This window comes from Eucalyptus grandis, chromosome 5, assembly GCF_016545825.1.
Source record: "Eucalyptus grandis isolate ANBG69807.140 chromosome 5, ASM1654582v1, whole genome shotgun sequence".
Lineage (NCBI taxonomy): Eukaryota > Viridiplantae > Streptophyta > Magnoliopsida > Myrtales > Myrtaceae > Eucalyptus > Eucalyptus grandis.
Window position 1 is genome coordinate 15,209,132 of NC_052616.1, and position 19,544 is coordinate 15,228,675.

Consider the following 19,544-nt stretch of genomic DNA (forward strand, 5'->3'; position numbering starts at 1 on the left):
TTGCACCTTTCTTAGAAAGGCTTGGGAATGGATCGTCTGATTTAAAAATATTTAAATTAAATTGCAATCTATGTATGAAATTTAAAATTTTGGGTGAACTTATCCAAAATGTAATCATTGAGTCTTGTGTGTCAATATTTGAGAAAATTATTAGGTACTTCAAATTTTTATTACCCCACTTCCTATGAGTCATTAGATCATTTGGAACTGTTTTTCTCTTATGTCCAACTAGACAAGGAAAATTAATAAAAACTTGCTTTGGTGTTAAAAAAAAAAAAAAAGGAAAAACATTGGAAAGAAAGAGGAATGGCATCCAAGTCAATGCAATGCTAGAAATATTAAGAGAATCTAAGAAATTCTTATTATCACCTTACATTTTTAATTTAGAAAGTGTCTCATTAGATTTTATTTTCACTTTTTGCTTAATGTAACTCTTGCAATGCACACAATTTGACTTTTTTTAATATTAAACACTAGAAACTTTCACAATATACAAATATTGACATGAAGATGAGTATATTTTTATAATTTTTGAAAATTTAGATGATATTTTAAAATTTCTCAGGAAAGCAAAAGGAGTACTCTTTACAACAAGATAGTATCAATTTTAATATCGGTAGAATTAATCCCGTGTAGAAAAAATTGATTATCAACGTCTTGACCTCTTGAAAATGTTTTCAAAAAAATACCCTATCATGACATGTCGCTACGCAGGTCAAGGCGGCTAAGGTCAAAGTTTTAGTGTGGTCCAATCACCTTTTCTTTTTCTTTTTTTAATTTATCTTATGCCTCGAAAATTGTCCAAAAAGTTCATAATCTTACCATTTTTATTTTTTTTTTTGATCTTTGGAGGAACCGCTTTGGCCGACAACCGTGACGTAAACCCCAAGTGTCGCTAGTGGGAGACCACCCCGTGCCACGCCATCAATCACCTAATGACCCACCAACCTCTCTATAACTTGCATCGCAAGAGTTTCGAACTCCCGACCTCTCCCTCAAAGGACTTAAGCCTACCCGGTAGAGCCATCACGGCCGGTGGTCATATTTTTTTTTTTTTTGGTAAAGTAATCTTACCATATTTTTTTCTCCAAAAAGTCCAAAAGTGCGGCAAAATCTTACCATGTTTTTTTAAATATACGTAACTTAAGAGGAGAATTGTTCAAAAAGTTTTAAGCCTACTATACTTTTATCAATTCAATTCTAAACTTTTCAATTTCGCCAATTGAGTACCAAATTTTTTTACATTTTGCCAATTGATTTAATTCGTCTAATTTTGGACCAATTACATGACAATTCTTAATAATATTTTAAAATTTATATGTTCTTTCCTTTTCCCATTTTTTTCTTCTTTTTTTCTCTTTACCTTCTTCATTTTATTTTTTTTTAACTACTACCTACAAGGGTCTCACCGGCCGCTAGGTGAGCGCTGCAATGCCCTCGCCCAAATCTAGGCAAGGCCATCACAGCCACCAGCAAGGCATCCTCACCTGTGGCCGTGATGGCCTTTCAAGTCGCAAGCAAGGCGACCTCAGCCACTGCTTAAGCTTTGAGCTCACGGCAATGATTGTGAGAACTCAAGGCACACAGATATTTTTTTTTTTTTTATCAAAGATACTTCATTGATTCAACTAAGACGGTGGATTACAGGTAATAGGAAAGTCTAAACTTAAAATAAGATAAAGATCATGCGGAGGCTTGGCGATCCAATTAGTTGGTAGAGACCCGGTTTGAAAGGATCTTGCGATCCAATCAGCTGCCCGATTTGTTTGTCGCGGTTCAAACCGCAGATGAATATTCTCCATTTGGGCCAGCATCTGTCGGCAGTCAAGCACAAAAGGAAGGGAAGCCCAAGATGGTTCTTGTCAGCCCATAATCGAGTCCACCGCTTGAAGACAATTGCTGGAGAGAGTTACGGCAGTTCAGTTCGTGCACCTTGAGTTCCGCCTGTCAGAGCACTTCGGAACTGCTTCAGCCACACAAGCCCTTGAAGGATAGCTAGGGTTTCGCCGATGCACACCGATTGGGCGTGAATTTTTTGCGCGAAGCCATCGATGCAGACCCCGTTCGCTCCTCTGCATATACCAGCGATAGAGCACTCCAAATTCCGTCCCTGCCAAGAGCAATCAACATTTAGCTTCAAAGAACCCGGATCTGGAGGTACCCATGTGTCCTGTTTAGAGGTAATCGGTTCCTTTCGTGGATTCCATTTCTCATATAACTGCTGAGAGAGAAGTGCGTTGCTGATAATTTTTGTTGGGTGTGATTTGCGGCCTTGAAAGAGCAGGGTATTGCGGGCCTTCCATATTAGCCAAAGAAGATGCGCAAAGATCGCCTTTTGGTGTGCTGAGATCCCAGAGAAAAGGTAGTTGCTTACCCATCTGTCCATGCGTGTGATAGACAGTTGAGAGACATCTATGTCTACGCTGTAATTTGACCAAACTTCTTTTGTCCACTGGCAAAGCACGAAGAGGTGCTCGGATGATTCTGGAAATTGATGGCAGAAGGAACAAGTTGGCTCAGGTATGATATTACACCGATGCAGGTTGGTTTTGGTAGGAAGGCCTTCATTACATAAGCTCCACATAAAATGTTTGATTCTGGGATAAGTCTGTAGCTTCCAGATTTCTGTCCATAATCGTTTCGGAACTTGGTATGAGGAAGATGCATGATTTGCTGTGGTGATTGCATTATTTTCTCGTAATTCGTGATACCCATTTTTGATTTGATACCGTCCCGAGATATGCCCTGTCCAGACTAGATGGTCGGGTTTGGGGATAATGCTGAGGTGGATTGCCTGAATTTCTTCTGAAATATTTCTGTCGAAAATATCATTTATGAGCTGAGTATTCCATGCACGCACAGTAGGATCAATAATATCTGCAACCAGCTTTGGATCATTTTGATTCGATCATTTTGATTCGCTGGTCCTCCAATCTTTCCGGACAATAGCCAACGATCTTCCCTTAGATTAATAGATTTGTCATCCCCTACCTCCCATTTCATATCAGCTTCTAGGGCATCTCGACCTATAAGGAGACTTTGCCAACCCCATGATGGTTTAGCTCCCCTTTTGGCAGTCCATATGTTACCATTAGGGAAATAGAGGCCTTTAAAAAATTTGCTCCATAAGGCTTCTGGAGCTTGACTTAATCTCCAGGTTTGTTTCCCTAGCATAGCCTTGTTAAATTCAACCAAATCTTTGAAGCCCATTCCTCCTTGTTCCTTTCTCATCTTCAAAACTTCCCAACTCTTCTAGTGGATCCCTCTTTGTTTTGCATGTTGCTTCCACCAGAAGGCTGAAATTTTCCTCTCAATTGCTCTGCATATAGAGATAGGTATTTTAAAAATATTCATGGCATATTGTGGTAACGCCTGCACTACCATCTTAATCAGCACCTCTTTTCCCGCCTTTGACACTAATTGCTCTATCCAGCCCTCCAGTTTTTTCTCAACCCTTGCTGTGATCCAATCAAACATCTGTTTCTTAGTTTGGCCCCAATCAGATGGTATCCCTAAGTATTTGCCAGTTTTGTCCAATATAGGAACCCTCAATTTCATATGCAATATTACTTTTTAATTGCTGTGGGCAGCTTACCCCGAAAAAGACACCAGATTTGTTGAGGTTAACTAACTGGCCAGAAGCAAAACAGTAGCAATTCAGTAAATTGGCTAGGTTCTGAGCTTCCCTAATTGTGCCATCCAAGAAGAAAATAGCATCATCCGCAAAGAATAGATGGGATAGGATAGGACGGTGAGGATTGATCGATTCCTTTAAACTTCCATCCATTACAACATTATTCACCATGTGGGATAAGACATTAGCCATTAAAATGAAAAGATAAGGTGAGAGAGGATCACCTTGTCTTATACCTCTTGTTGGATGGAAAACTCCGCTAGGTTCTCCATTAATAAGGACACGAAATGTAGTTGAAGAGATACAAAATCTGACGAGGTTCACCCATTTTTCATTAAATCCCATCCTCTTCATACAATCACAAAGAAAATCCCACTCAACTCTATCATACGCTTTTTGCATGTCCAACTTCAAAACCGCTTGGAATCGGCGCCTTCTCTTCTTAACCCTTAGCTGATGGAGAACTTCTTGAACAATGAAGATATTGTCTTGTATCTGCCGACCTCCAACAAATGCACTTTGTTCTGGGGAGATAAGAAGTGGTAGCCAAGGTTTGAGTCGATTCGCCATGACCTTTGTAATAATTTTATAGCTGAAATTACATAAGCTAATGGGTCGAAATTCAGTTATACTTTCAGGATTTGCTACCTTTGGAATTAGTGTGATATGGGTCTCGTTCAAGGCAGGATCAAATGCTTCTTCATTAAAAAAAAGATTCCACCATTGTAAATACATCCTCTTTGATAATATGCCCTTGACTTTGATAGAAAAGACCACTCAAACCATCGGGTCCAGGGGCTTTGGCTGCTCCCATTTGAAAAACGCATCTTGAACTTCCTCCATGGTGATTTGCTTTGTTAGATTCTCATTTATTTCGTCGAAACAACCATTGGACACTTTGCTCTAGAACCGGGCCGATAGAATCGAGACCCCACGTATGTATATAGATTTTTATAATACTGTGATATGCTGTCTAATTATCTAAGGATCCCGACTCCAAGCATTCTCCTCAAGCCTTAGCATTGTAATTTTATTTCTTTGTCTCCGCTGAATCGTCGTGGCATGGAAAAATTTGGTATTCCGATCACCCCATTGTAGCCAATTTACTCTAGATCTAATACCCCAATACATTTCTTCCTGACGCAAAGAGCCCCCATTTTCTCAACTATGGCAGAATATTCCTTTCCCGCATCTAATTTGTCTGCATTGTTCATAATTTGAGTGAGCTGGTTTTTGAGATGGTCTATCTGTTTTGATGCATTCTGGAAAGATTTTCGGCTCCATTGTCTTAAATCCCGAGCAACCTTTTTTGTCTTCCTAACCATAGTTGCCTGATTTTCTGTTTCTGTCTTCCAAGCCTTGGCTACTACCTCTTCACATTCAGGGTTATCCAACCAGAAAGCCTCAAATCTGAATAATTTATGTTTCCTCGGTTCGACTGGATCTAGATATAGAATTAGAGGGCCATGATCAGACCTAATGGCCGGATATACAAACGCTTCAGCATTGGGAAAAAGAAGCCTCAATTCTAGATTACATAGAGCTCTGTCAAGGCGTTTTTTAACTAATTCATCTCCTTCCATTCTATTTGTCCACGTAAAAGCACATCCCTTGCTCTCAATGTCTATTAAAGAACAGGTATCAATAAATTCCCGAAAAGCTGTCATTCTAAATATTTCCACTACTCGGCGACCAACTTTCTCCCAATGATATAATACTTCATTAAAATCCCCGATACATAGCCAAGGTACTGTTGTAGTTCCATTTCTGTCTCGAAGTAGGTTCCAAAGTGAAACTCTCTCTTGGAAATTAGTTGACGCATGAAGGAAAGAAATCTTCATTTGAAATCTAGTTCCAGCATCTCTACATGAGAGTTCAATCACCTCCTGACAGCTGTATTCTATATTAATCTGCACCGATTCATCCCATAATAAGGCCAAACCTCTTGCTATTCCAATTGGATCGATAGCAAACATAGAAGAAAATTTAAGTCTTCTTTTGATATTCTCCACCATCTTATATTGATTCTTTGTTTCCATAAGGAAAACCAGATTAGGCCTCTCTCGAGCCGTTAGGGCTCTTAAGTGCTGGACTGTCAAGGGAGAGCCTAAACCTTGACAGTTCCAGCTTAACACCTTCATGGCTTTCTTGGTGGCTTATCAGGGCTAGCCATCAAAGCCCTTGCTGTGCTACCTTCCCACATCTGAATTGGTGTATCCAAGAGGTTGTGCATATCAACAAGAGATGTCAGAGAAGCCTTTTTCTCATAAGGCGAAAATCGTTTTAACTTTTTAGGAGTGTGTTTCTTTGGGCCAGTTTGTGCTATAACCTGTATCCCCATCCCCGCATCATGAATTTTGGATTCTTCTTGCTGTTCCGGAGATTGCTGTGTTCTCTTGCCCTTTTTCTAAGCAATTAGTACTTCTAGTGCCGATATTACTTGTGTTGGCTGTGTTGTAGAGTTGTAAAGCACTATGGCTTGACTACCATCTGTAGAAGAGTTGCTGTTCGAATCATCCCCTGATGGTATAATAGGAGTTTCAGGAACCATATCCTCTTCTTCTAAGGTAAAATCGATTTCTCCATAGAAAGTATTCCAACAAGGGCTTAGAGTCTTCACCTTTGCTTTCAACCAAGACCCATAACGACTTGGTTTATCCTAAGGAAGGCCTAATTTTTCATATGGATAGGTTGGACAATAATTTGCATAATGACCGATATAACCGCAGGAATAGCAAAAATGTGGCAGTCTTTCATACTTGAAATCAATCCACCAGTTTCGATCTCCCACATGAATAATAGTTCCAGTTTTTAGTGGGCAAAGCAGATTCAATTTCACCCTTACTTTCCCTATCTTGCATGAACTATTGTTTCGAGCTTCAATTCTAACTTCCTCTATCTCCCCCATTTTTCCAGCAATCAGCCAAATACACTCCTCAAAGACACGAAGCCCCACAAGGTGAACCCAAAAGGAACAATGTGTGAATTCATAACAATGCTCGGGAATGGTAGGATCTCCTTCTTGTAAAACTAGTAAATTACTAGCAAATGACCATGGGCCTGTCTTTAAAACTCATTTCTGCTCTGCCTCTGATTTGAATATAAAGACAAAACGACCCGGTTCTATCACCTCACACTTAACCTCATCTACTTTCCAAGCCTTTTGCATTGTAGCCCAGAATGCCGGAAAGTTTACATTAGGTTTTGAAAATAGTTGCCCATACAACAAATACTCATCAGTTTGGTTTTGTACCTCAGGAATGTTGATGTTCAGCTCCGTGATTTCATCCGCGGTCCAAAGATCCCCCATCTGTTTGCAGAGCGTCAACAAGCGAAGGTGATTTTTGTGGGTACCCTCCATGACGGAAGATCTTCTTGCCGGACTACTAGAGAAACTATGTAAATCTTGGGTTGGGTAATCAGGGAGAGTTAGGGATTTGGTTGGGAAGATGGGTTGAGTGGGGAGTGAAGGACATGAAATCTAGAGTGAGTTTCAAGCGCCTATTTTTTTTCATTTTTTTGGGATTTGATTATCTTATGCCTAAGTTGGTTTGGGCTGAACGTGACAAGACTGGACCTTTATGGACATGATTGATTTTCAAGCTTTTTTTTTTTTTTTTTTTTTTTACACTATTAAGTGAATTATCTCTCTTATTATAAAATTAATTTTTCCCCAACGATTTGGTTATTTTAATTATTTGAAGGCTCACATTAAGTATAGAATATTAAATATTTAAATAATTAACGTTATTAAGTGCATTTGATAAGTTTTAACTATGCATAACTTAAAGAGAAAATTTGTCCAAAAAGTTCTTAGCATACTACACTTTTGTCAATTCAGTTTTAAACCTTTCAATTTTGTTAATTGAGTCATAAATATTTTCACATTTTGAGTCTCAATTAAGTTTTGGATTCATTTAATTTTGGACCAACTTAATAATATTTTTAAAAATCATTTTTTTTTCCCTTTTCCTTTTTTTTTAAATAATTCTTAATAAAATGTGGGAGGTGGCCTCGCCCAGGCTTCAAGCTGACCATGGACACATGATATAGACATGGACACAAAATCTCGAGCTCCTAGCTCAACCACTAGTAAATAAGAAAAAAATAAAGAAGGAATTGAGGAAGAGGAAAAAAAAACTAAAATCAATCGAAAATATTAAAATATTAAAACTATAATTAAAAATTGTTTATGTCAGTGTCAACCATGCCACATTGGATGATTGAATTTTAACGAATTTCTATCAAAATTGATCGAATTAACTCAATTGGTAAAATATAAACAATATATAACTCAATTGGCAAAATTAAAAGATTTAAAATTGAATCAACAAAAGTGCAATAGATTTAAGATTTTTTTGGATAATTTTTCTTTAACTTAATTTATTGTTCTAAGTCAAAATTACTATTTTCTTGGAAGGGCTTGTTTTATATAGAAGTTAGAATCTTATAATTATAATATGTGAAAACCTTTCAATAATTCTTGCTATTCCATGTTTGTTAGAAAGATAATAAATTAATTATAATGTTCATCTATATCAAACAACTTCTAATTTTTATTTTCAGTACTTAAAATATTTAAAAATTAATATTCAATATATAGTTTTCAGTATTTTTTTTATATACGAGTTTCATAAATAAAATAAAGAAGGCCTCAACTCTTTGATTATTTATCTACCTATACTATATATAAAGCTAATTCTTTAAATAAATTAAAAAAAAAAAACTATTGACCCATGAAGAATATAATCAAGCAATGCCCGAATGGGAAAATACATGGCAGCCATTCCCGCTAATGATTACAGAAATCAATGTTGCACTTTCCAATTATGACCCACTTCTCTCTTCCCTCCTAGAAAGTACCAAGTTTCATTACTTTTTAAAGTAATTTTCTTTCTAAAATACAAAAAGAGTAATCGCCCGGATAATTCATCATCACATCCTTTCAATCTTATCGAGAGAATGAAAATAAGCGCACGCACATAGCATGTGAGTTAGATCCTGTACTACTGGTAAAAAAATTTCAAACTTTGGCATACACCCATATTCCGATCATATCATCAAATGTATAATTTAATCCCTAGTACCATGTACATGTACGAAATTCAATTACAACCTCATGTCGCAAAAGAGTTTGAGGAGAAAAAACATAGGAGTCTCGCACTGAATCAAACAAAATATAAAAATATTGAATGCCTGTAGCAGCGCGTCCATGGTGACCAATCTATATTAAATCCAACTTTCACTTTTATTTGAGAGTATCCAAAACCATTATTTTTCCATCAATCTTAGCCAAATAGTCATTACGTGTAATTTAGCTGACACTGCAGCTGATGGGACAAACTATCGTTGGACCTTAGAAAGCAAAGCATGATGAATCATCGTATTTACGTAATCCATTGAAGAAATTGTTTTAAAACTCAAAAAGGCAAAGAACTCTTAAAAATAAGATTATTACAAAGTTTATTATGATAATTTCTGTGTGTACTCTAAAATATGCTAAACCCAGTAAAAATTGAGTGAATTTGAGAAATGAAAGAGGAGATGGATTGGGCTAATTGTCATTTCCCTATGAAATCCACACATCATATGCAAATGATTTACAGGACCTTCAGACTGAGAAACCAACTAAAACGCCTCTCAAATCCAAAATCCAAATCCAAGCATTCATTCAATGTACTTTCCTGATCATTCTGGAAAAATTGATGAATAATTGACTCAAGCAAAGGAGGGAAAGATCTTGGCAGCTTGTGTGAATACTGGTGAGAGGATTCTACTGAAGAAAACTTAAAAAGCCACTGCTAGAGGCAAAAACATATCTATCTCCTCAATATTCTATAACTTCTAATTCCGAAGAAAAGAATAACTATTACAGAAAAAGAGGTAAGAAGTTACACGAGCAAAACTATCATACATATCAAACAGGAAGTTCGTCTTTACCGGAGATCAGCAGGATCTGAGCAAAACAGGGCCTACTGATGAGCTCAACGCTTCACTCAGAGCTACCTGGACTTCGTTTGAGCCATGTTCACAGCATATCAAGCTTGAAAACAGCGGGAAAAAACAAGCCAAGTTCTTCTCGAACGAAGTTTCCCCCATACTGCATATGGTCTGTAATGTCGCCACGATAAGAGGAGCACGAGCAGCTAATTCTCTTCGCTTGCCAGAACCTAAAGGTATTTGCCAACGTGGCTGCTCTCCTGAAGAAGACTTGGTTACGAGTCCAGAGGAGGAAGCCGAGATGTAAAACTGTAAAACCTCTTGACAAAGGTCAACCAAGTGCTTCTCCACCTTGACCTCATCATAATCTGAAGGCTTGTCCAGTATCAGATTCTGTAAGAATGTCAGGCAAATTTGGTAGGACTCATTCTCCAGACGTAACAATGGAGGGTCCTGCATTTGTGTCATCGAGCTAAATTCTTGCAACTTTGAACGCAGAGCAGCATCAGTGTTAATCTTGTGTGCATGTGATGCCACATCACGCAGGGCATCAAAGAGGACCAATATATTCTTGGCAGAAAGGTGAGAACGGTACATGCTGTAGATCTCCATCACCGCCTGTCAGTCAATGAAGAAAACTCAGTATTTCTCCCAAAACCAAAAAGTAATGTGGAAAAGTGAATAAAGACTTCAAACCCCTAAGAGAAAAATGATATGGAGTGAATACCAAATGCTAGAAAAATTAAAGAACTTCCATTTGTACAGTAATTATTGGGTGTAAACCGTACTAAAAGTTGACTGAAAACGGAACTAAGGTGATCATGTACTTCTCCTACGGGATGACTCCCATTTTTTGAAAGATGCAGTGCATATGCTATGGGATCCAACTGAAGGGGACTGAGAGTCGAATTTTATATTTTCTTTTCATTAAATAAACTTTGGTGTCTCAGCTCTAGACATTGTTGGGTTTCCAACAGAGACATGGCCCTAAAATCTAAGGGCTAGTCTACTAAGCTTCCCTAAGAAGAATCAACTTTGTGTTCCTGGTCAATAGTCAGTTGCATAAGCATGGAAAACAGAAATGCCGATGCAAATTTGGTATTACCATCTGCCCTACATACAGACCTCACATCTTTTTGATAAGTTTATTGTCATCCTTAGTTGAGAACCATGAAAATGAAGAAACTACCTGGATAAGTAGAAGTTGGACAGCAGCTCTGCACTTCGCATCAGATATAGAAGCAAAAAGATGCCGAGCCCTTGCATTCTCTGCGTCATCATCAGGATTTCCAGACTCAGCTGACTCATCAATACTTTGTCTATCGATAGTATGTTCATAGCTCCCAACTGTGGTTTCCCCGCTGAGAATATAAGAGAAATCGGGGAGTGTCGCATTAGCTGCATCTTTGAAAGACAGAACCACTTCCCACCACTTCTCATCGGAGAAGAGTTCCCCACAGTTGCTCATCAACCGGACAAATGCAGCAATACCAATGCCAGCAAGGCTCTGGTGAGGACGTTTAATGAAACTTACGAGAAGTGTTAGAACTTTTCTTAGTAGGGGATTTACTGTACCATAAAACTTGACAAAAAGATCCACAACTAGTTGGAGGGCCAGAGTGCATGTCTCATAGAGCCATGAATCTTGATCAAGCTCACCCATCTCACCATCTGGCTCTTGCCCAGGTGAGTTTCCTCCAGAAGGATCAATAGCATGTCGCACATAGTCAAATATAGGGAAGAGAACTGATTCAAATACTCTCTCCCATAGAGGCAGCGAAAAATGGTGTCCATGATTGCGTAAAGTCTCAAACAGTACTTGCAAGGCGCTTTTCCTGATTTCAGGCCTAGGATCGAAGCTTAGTTCTGACAAACCTGTAGAAGTCATATGCAAATAGCTAAAAGTTCAAGCCAATTGTTCTATAAAGGGATGGAAAAAAAATCTCTCATAAGTAAGCCATGCATATGGTATTGCAACAAATCTCTCCTCATCAACAACAAAGCTCATAAGTAAATCAATCTGAAGATTCATGACTGAGGAAGATAGTTTCTTATAAAAGCCAAGGCACTAAGAACCAACATCCCTGGTGCATCAGATCCTAAAATCAGATGGTTCAAGGCTGGGTTCCAGAATGTGGAGAGGGATTGTCAGGGGACAGCAAATGCTTTTCCTTAGCTAATACCAGAGAAGGCACAAAGTCTCTTTTCCACGATAAGTTTTAATTTAGTTAGACCAATTTTGGACTTCCATATCTCTTTTGCATGGCTAGTAGTAAGAGCAATCGTTTCCCTATGAACAGCATCGAGTAGATTTGGATTGAGAGGTAGATGGCAGGTGATGCGGGAGAAAATAATGAGGTAATATGAACTACAAAGGATCTCATATCAGAATAGCAGTCCTAGTACCAATGGATATGGCTCTGTTCTGTGTTTTAGAAGCTTCAATCATGATCTGGTTTTCTGGTTTAAATAATTTTTTTTAATGTCTATCCATTTTTCTGATAGCATGCAAAGAAAACAGACAGGGAATCTGAGTATAAAGGAAGCATCCCCACTACAACCCACATATTCATGTTGTAAAGGACAAATGGTGCTCCACTAGTTTATTGGTCTTATAGTGGTAAGTCATTTGAGACGGTTTCTTTGCTATAGATCTTGGATATTTCTCCTCGTAATGGGTTGCAGCGCCCCCCCCCTTGGTACTCTTCATCTAAGCCTTAATTATATTATCAAATAAGAAAGAAGGAAAGGAAGATATTGAGAGAGTTTTTCATTCCCTTCTACATTAAACAGTAGATAAACTTTTCCTACTTTTTATTCCTCACATTTTCCAGTTAGTTTGGAAGGAGAAAACCTCGAAGGCCCCATTTTGGCCATCAAGCTTCGGAGACCTTTCCAAACAAAGAAAATCCTACAAAAACAACTAAGCCCAATAGCTCTCTTTCATTAAACATTAGGCACAAATTTTTACTGAGAAGCCTTCCGAGGGTTTATGCAACTATTCTATCCTAATTAGTTTTTCAGGGATAGCAATCCCATCGTGCCCTCAGTAAATCATTCCCGGTCAATAGGAAAATAAGTACAGCAAAAGGAAGTTGCATTGCATCCTCTTACCAGCCAACAATGGGAACCAGAAGTACAGGTGATCATCCTTCTCCATGATTTCTCCGTTCTCCATCTTTCCATCTTTACCCCTTCGAGGGGATGGAGAGATCATTCCTGAAGCTTCCTTTTCTTTATTCCGTGATGAAGACCCAAGACCCCCTTCAGCAAGTTTTGTTGCACAGAATCGGAGAAAAGCAATAGCATTCAGGCTAATTTCCTTGTTGAATCTACTATTGGTGAATGCAATGAGGCAGTTAACACAGTCTGTAAAAGTGGTGGTTTCAGTCTCCGTGATGTATGGGAAATAGTCTCGTATAATCTTCTCAATTATTTCAAAAGCCAAAAGTACAATGTTTTTGTGATCATCATAAGCTGCTGTTGTGAAAACCTGAAAAAGGTTCAAGAGCCAATGATAATAGTCAGCATCATATCGAGCAAAACTAACTGGGCTTCTTTTGAAGTTTACAACAAAGACACAGAAGTAGTATGTTTACCATGAACATGCTCTTCCACCCTGATTTAACATTGGTCACTCGAGACAAAACCATTTGTGAGACACATCTGATGATTAGCTCTCTGATTTCGACGGCACTGCTCTTACGCATGACAATGACAAAAGGTTTCATGAATTCATTCTGGAAGTTATAATTTGCCAGCTCCTCTCGATCTAAAAATTTCATTGACAATTGCCGTAAAGAATCCATGGCAAAAATTGCAATTGATAGATTTTCAGAGCAACCAATGGTTACGAAGAACTCAGACAGCACGTGCCAGATGCTTGACCACACAAGTCTGATGCGGTTCATGTTATAGTGCCTGTCACAAGAGATAAACATTTCATATACAGTCTAGCATTCCACATTAAGAACAAGTTCCAAAAATCAGAGGGGAAAAGACAAAAAGTGCAAGGAAAGTGCATACGCAATCTCTACAATCTTTGTTAGGCTGAAAACACGGGGATCAGAAGCAGATCTCAATTCATCCATAGAGACTTTGCAGAGAGCCTTCACAAAGTCTATGATAGCCTCACTGTTCAATTTTTGACTCCGTGTGAAAATCCGATTCATTTCTGAGCTTCCCACTTGCTCCAACATGTTCAAGTTGGAGACTAAATTGTTCATCTGTTCAGATGTGACTGCACCAGAAGCATTGCCACCATCATATGAACCCCTTAATACAGAAGCAGCTGCATGTTGAATTCTTCCGGGTCCTTTCTTTTTAAGAACAGGAAGGATATTTGATTTAGCTGGTTTTGATTTTTCAGATTCATTTTGAGGGAAGGAAAAGAATGTGGCGTCTGGAGGAGCACCCTCTCCCAAAAGGTGTAGATGCTCAAACCGAGAAACACATGTCAGGACATGCTCCCAAGCTTCCTGAAGATAATTTCCATCCTCATCCGCAATGGTTACAATTGCCTACCACGATCCAGTACATGAAACATCAGTTCCATAGTAAGGTATTATTAAACTGGATTTTAAATTGTGAAATGTACTTTTACAGTAGTTGCATGCATCAATTGAGCATGTATGCAGAGCACACCTAGAGAGATTAGCAAATCCGAACGTGTGACACCGATTTATGGTGCTAGAACTATTAAGATTTCACTTGAAAACAATTAACTGAAAACATGAATTGACAAATTAAAATTAAGAGTGACAGAATTTAGGGCCAGATAACGACCTTAATTGCCTCGATGTTCTTCTGTTTAATATCAGCAGGTGAATGGAGGGAGGTAAACTTGGCTAATGAAGTCACAAAAGCATCTCTATGAGTCTTCATTGACATAACTGCAGTGACATGGATGGCATAGCGGAAGCCTTCAAGGCAAAGGGCTAAAATTACTTCATCATCACTTTGGTCAAGTGGGACGCTGAAGGCCGCCAACATCGGAGCCCAGCATGCCTCAATCATGAATCTAAGAATCACCACATCTGTAGCTGCATAGTAGACTGACCTACAATTTCCAACAAACATATATCAAAAAGAATGCCTGCATTTTCTTTCTAACATACCACTAAAACGGAAATCTCGCATGACCAGATTAGAAATCCACAAAGTACTGTCAAATTCTATAGCTTTAGATGGAGCTTGAAGATGGTCAAATTCATTGAATTTCCTTTGCATTCAACACAGGCATAGCAGAAATATTACATCAAAATTGTAGAAATTCCAAGCCACTCAAAAATGTTGATTGCCAAGTTAGTTTAATTAATTTCTCTTGGATTCAAAATTTATTGGGTATATCTATGCATGACTAATGCAACATCCATTCAGGAAAAATTGACTGTTTGACAAGAAATATGAAAAAGTACGATTACCCAATGAATTCAGAATTGCAAATTATTCAAAACAAAGGAAAAACAGTTAATCTTACTCGGACTTGCGAGCTTTTTCTTTGAATTGTTCTTGCATGTGTCTAATAAGATCATCACTGGTCCCCATATGATTTTCTTCCCCTCGCTTGCGAATCACAATGTTTAAGATGCCATCCAAACCCAGAAACCTGTTAGTATTCAAAGACTGCTTCTGCTGAGGAGCCAGATCATCATCCTTCATTTTGATTTCATTTCTTGATATCCGGTCATATAGTGATCTCAGATACTCCTCAGGTAGATCCTTCCCATCATCAATTCCACGATTATTCCTTATGAAGTCATCAGCTGACATCTGCACAGTTTAAAAGTAGACAGGAAGAAAGAAATATGAAGACCTTCCAATGATATAACACCCAATCAACTAATGAAGGGATTATACCTTGCTTTTCACCATAGGATTATGAGCATCAGTGTTCAGCAGTATGACAGAGTAAGCAAGAACATAGGCTGTGTCAGCACTGGTAAATGCTTTTGGATTGCACTTGCAATAACGTTCAGCAAACTTCTCCATGATCCGGTCAATCTTTTGTGCTTCTCCGGGCAATCTAAATCCTCGTACGAACACCCTTATAGCTTCGTCAAATTCCATTCCTTGGAAATCAAAAGAATCAACATATGCATGCATCACTTTCAGTGATACTTCTTCCTTTCACCTAAATAATCACCAATTAAAGTCTTGTTCAAGGCTGACGCATTCTTAAGAAACTCTGCTATCTCCTCTGGTGAATTCCCCACCTTATTCGCATTGATGAGAAATTCAATTCCTTTCTTAGGTTTCCTGTTGAAAAGAGATATACCTTCCTGGCAGAAATTATTCACAGGGGATTCCACCAAAAAATAATTAGCAAATAATGGAGACAAATTATTTCTGCCTGCATTAAGGAAATTGGACAATCACACACCTGAAGTTCAAGTTTGTAAGCCCGACGTTGCTCAATTGTCAAAACTTCAGAGGCTTCGCTTGAAGCTTCTGAATTAGCATCAGATCCTTCAACAGGCTCATCTCCGTTCCCATTTGCCATAGGAGTTGCCACTTCAGAACTGTTCTCCACTGGTTCAAGCTTATTAGAATGGCGATCTGGAATACGCAACTGCTTATTCATCCAGTCTCCCATTGATTTTAGAATACCCACTAAGCACTTCATAGCTTCAAGTTTCATGGTTGCCTCTTGTGGCGGCAACAGCGAAGTAGCAGTACCAGGAGGAACACCTTGAGCAGTTTTAAGAAGTCCATTGACCATTCTGAAACAATGAGTAGAATGGATTGGAACACATTTAATTCGATTATAAATGTGCTACATCATTTGCTGCACTGCAGTATCAAAAGGGAGCAATTTCACCAAACAAAAAAGACATACCTCTCAAATATGTTAGATGAATTGACATCACAATCGTAATTGGTAAAGATGTCTACCAAAATCTGTGAATCATAACAGAGCTTATCCAAAAACCGAAGCACTATCATCTTCTGTTGAAAATTAGGTTGAGCAACATTCTCCAAAACTCTCAGCACAATCATCGGAAAGAATACTCCAATCTCAGCTTTCAATCCAGCTCTGAATCTGGCCACCAGACTGATGAAAATGGAGCAAGAAAGCTGGAAAACAATCATAAGTGTGGAAGCACTGTTCTTCAACAATGACAGACATAGATATTGCTTAATAGCACCTAGAAACCTGTTACAACAAAAGCAGTCAAACAGAAAATTAATTTGAGAGCTTTATTTATAGAAGATCTTGTCACATCAATGAAAGAACATGACTTCCTATAAGATAACAAAGAGCAACCTAAACATTGAGAGCTTTAATGTTTTAAGTACATTGTTACAACATCAAAGGATATGACACGAAGTTAAAGAGCCCGAATGGCAAAGAAAGTACAGCAGGCAGATTCCACAGAAGAATAGACATCAACAAAAAATGGGAAAGATTGTGATCAGCAATTAAAAACTCACTGGCCACTGCAGTATCCAGAAAAGAATATACATAAAAAATAAATAAATAAAAGAAGAAGAAGAAGAAAAAAAAAAAAAAAAAGCTAAAGAAAGTCTCTACTAGCAATGTAGGGTCTTCCATTGAATAAATGCTTTAGATACCAAAGAGCAAGTACATATCCTTATCCATAATTTGGTAGTTAAACTGCACATGCATCCCAAAGCAAGGACTGGTATCTCCAACAAAATACAGAGAACCATATTATACCCACTGCGTGAGCTCATCTAGACGCTATTCTCAGCATCAAGATCAGTAAAATTTATCAGCATACCTCTTTCTCAACTCTTATTGTCACACTTCAGGTTTGAAGCAGCCCTTGTATCAAACATGTACTTAAGTAGTAAAACACGCTCTCTGATTCCAATTTCGATATGTTTATCTTCTGTTGTCAAAAATATTCTAGTATGCTGTTTATGTGCAGATATATCACAGAACAGGTTCTGGTATCGAAACTATTATGCAGTCATAACATGACCAGTAAATCAAGATAAATCAAACTAAAACAAACTACCACACAGTAAGTTGACAGCCATCATGAAACTCCTCCAGGACCAGGTGAGTACAAATTGAAGCACTCAGATTGTTATCCGTTCTAGTTTTGGCTTAATTACCTGTCACTTGTCCTAAAGACAGCTCCCGCATTCTCCAACAAAATTTTCAACAACTCCAAAGCCACAATCTTTCCCTTCATCAGCTGCGGGTCTGCCACAGCCTCCTTTGGAGGTGTTTTCATAGATAACTTGCAAAGTGCTCTGAACACCAAAAATGCATCTCTCCTTAACTTATTTCCAATCTGAACCTCTAAATCATCTTCCCTCTCCAATTCTCCATCCGCTAACTCCCCCTTCCTACCCTCTAATGCCGTCTTATACATACTAATCTCCCAATATTTCGCATCCAACATATCCTTATCAGTCGAATCCAACAAGTCTGCCGGGTTAGTTGTCTCGACCGTGGTAGTCTCGAACGCCCCATCATGTCCACCGAGCGGATTCTTACCGGGCGTCACCGGATTCAACACCACATCAATGTCCTGCATAATTTTGGTTATGAACCCTTGAACAAACTGGGTCATCGACCCATCCACATCCGATTTCTCGACCGGCTCCATCAACTCCGCCACCACAATTGGCTGTACCGGGACAGTCGAGCTATCCGCCTCCATCCTCCTAAACACAATCACGAGCATCTGCACCAGCGACGCCTTCGCAGTCGTCTGATTGACCACATTCTTACTATCCAGGTATATATCGTAGCAAGTCCTCACGATCAGCAGCAAGCAATCGCCGTGGATCCTCAGCGACATCGAAGTGACCGAGGACAGCAGGGTCTTCAGAACCAACAATTCCACAGCATCGTCGCCCAGCTCGTGGCACTTGCACACGGCCTCGATCAGCCTCGCCAGCAGCTTCGCCTCGGGGCCGCCCCCGGCGGGATCGGCTTCGCCGCGGAGGTAGCCGTGGGCGATCAGCTTCTGCACGCAGTCGACGGCGGGATCGGCGATCTTGACGTTGCCGGAGAGGCAGGCGTTGATGAGGGGGCCGAGGACGGAGTCGGAGTCGGCGAGGGAGAACTGGACGGGCCCGTCGAAGAGCGGGCCCGGGAGGGAGACGTCGGGCTCGGCGGCGGAGTCCGGGGAGCCGGCGTCGCCGTCGCCGCCGGCGGGGGCGGAGGGGAGGGATTTGGTGGGCGGGGTGAGCTTCTCGAGGAGGGACTTGCACTCGTGGGCGAGCTTGGAGTGCTTGCGCCAGGAGGCGTTCTTGACGATCCGCTCGAGGGCCGGCGCGACCACCAGGGTCAAGCGGGAGAGGGAATCGGCTTCCGGAGAAGCCATCCCCCTTCGAGTTGACCCGGCGGCGGGCTCGCGGATCCCGCGGGATCGGCTCGGCGGTCGTCGGACGGCGGCGGCGGCGGCGGCGAGATGGCGATCCGCCTGGAGAGAGATGTCGTGGAAATGCGATTCGAAGAAGAAGAAGAAAGGAGTGAGCTTTGCGCGTTCGAGATTTAGATCGGGTTTTGGTTTTTTTACAGGGGAGTCCCGAGATCGGGGCCGAAATGACGAAATCGCCCCTCTCGTCCCTCGCCTGGATCCCTGCGGCTGGGGGGTGGGTGGAGGTGGCAAGGCTGTGATTATGGGTTGGATTGGAGGGTATTCCGGGGAAAGTGCGGTCGTTAAGCCGATGGGAGAGATGGCGGAGGATATTTCTTAATAATTCAATCGGTGGCTTGGCTGAGGCGGAGAGGAAGATTCAGATTTCGGACCCAAGTGGACTTGAGCGAGGAAAGCGATGGGATTTCTGGCTTCTCCGCCGCCGCTATTTGGAGCAGCCGGGTCAATTCGGGAATCGAATCGAACCGGTCCCCTTGCTCAACCGATTTCAGATCAATCGACATGGGGATCGGAGTAAATTAAGAAATTCATCGATATCTTGACCATCATGTTATGAATTATTAGTACGCGTGTTTTTATCAACGGTACTTGTATTGCATAAAGTT

At 40.0% G+C, this 19,544-nt stretch overlaps 1 protein-coding gene and 1 long non-coding RNA gene across 2 annotated transcripts; one reads left to right on the plus strand and one right to left on the minus strand.

Annotated features, from left to right (window-relative positions):
- Nucleotides 1–1,893: 1,893 nt before the first annotated feature.
- On the plus strand, nt 1,894–6,583 carry LOC108959373. Its single transcript, XR_005551046.1, has 5 exons — nt 1,894–2,180; nt 2,285–2,362; nt 2,462–2,520; nt 6,095–6,201; nt 6,551–6,583. It is a non-coding gene; the product is annotated as an uncharacterized LOC108959373 (long non-coding RNA).
- Nucleotides 6,584–9,183: 2,600 nt separating this feature from the next.
- On the minus strand, nt 9,184–19,100 carry LOC104444341 (brefeldin A-inhibited guanine nucleotide-exchange protein 2). Its single transcript, XM_010057994.3, is given in 12 exon segments — nt 9,184–10,192; nt 10,764–11,449; nt 12,689–13,067; nt 13,174–13,495; nt 13,601–14,094; nt 14,360–14,633; nt 15,054–15,346; nt 15,434–15,702; nt 15,705–15,855; nt 15,957–16,296; nt 16,413–16,730; nt 17,660–19,100. Coding segments are annotated over 12 exon segments (5,361 nt in total). The 5' UTR covers nt 18,883–19,100; the 3' UTR covers nt 9,184–9,580.
- Between the last annotated feature and the right edge of the window lie 444 nt (nt 19,101–19,544).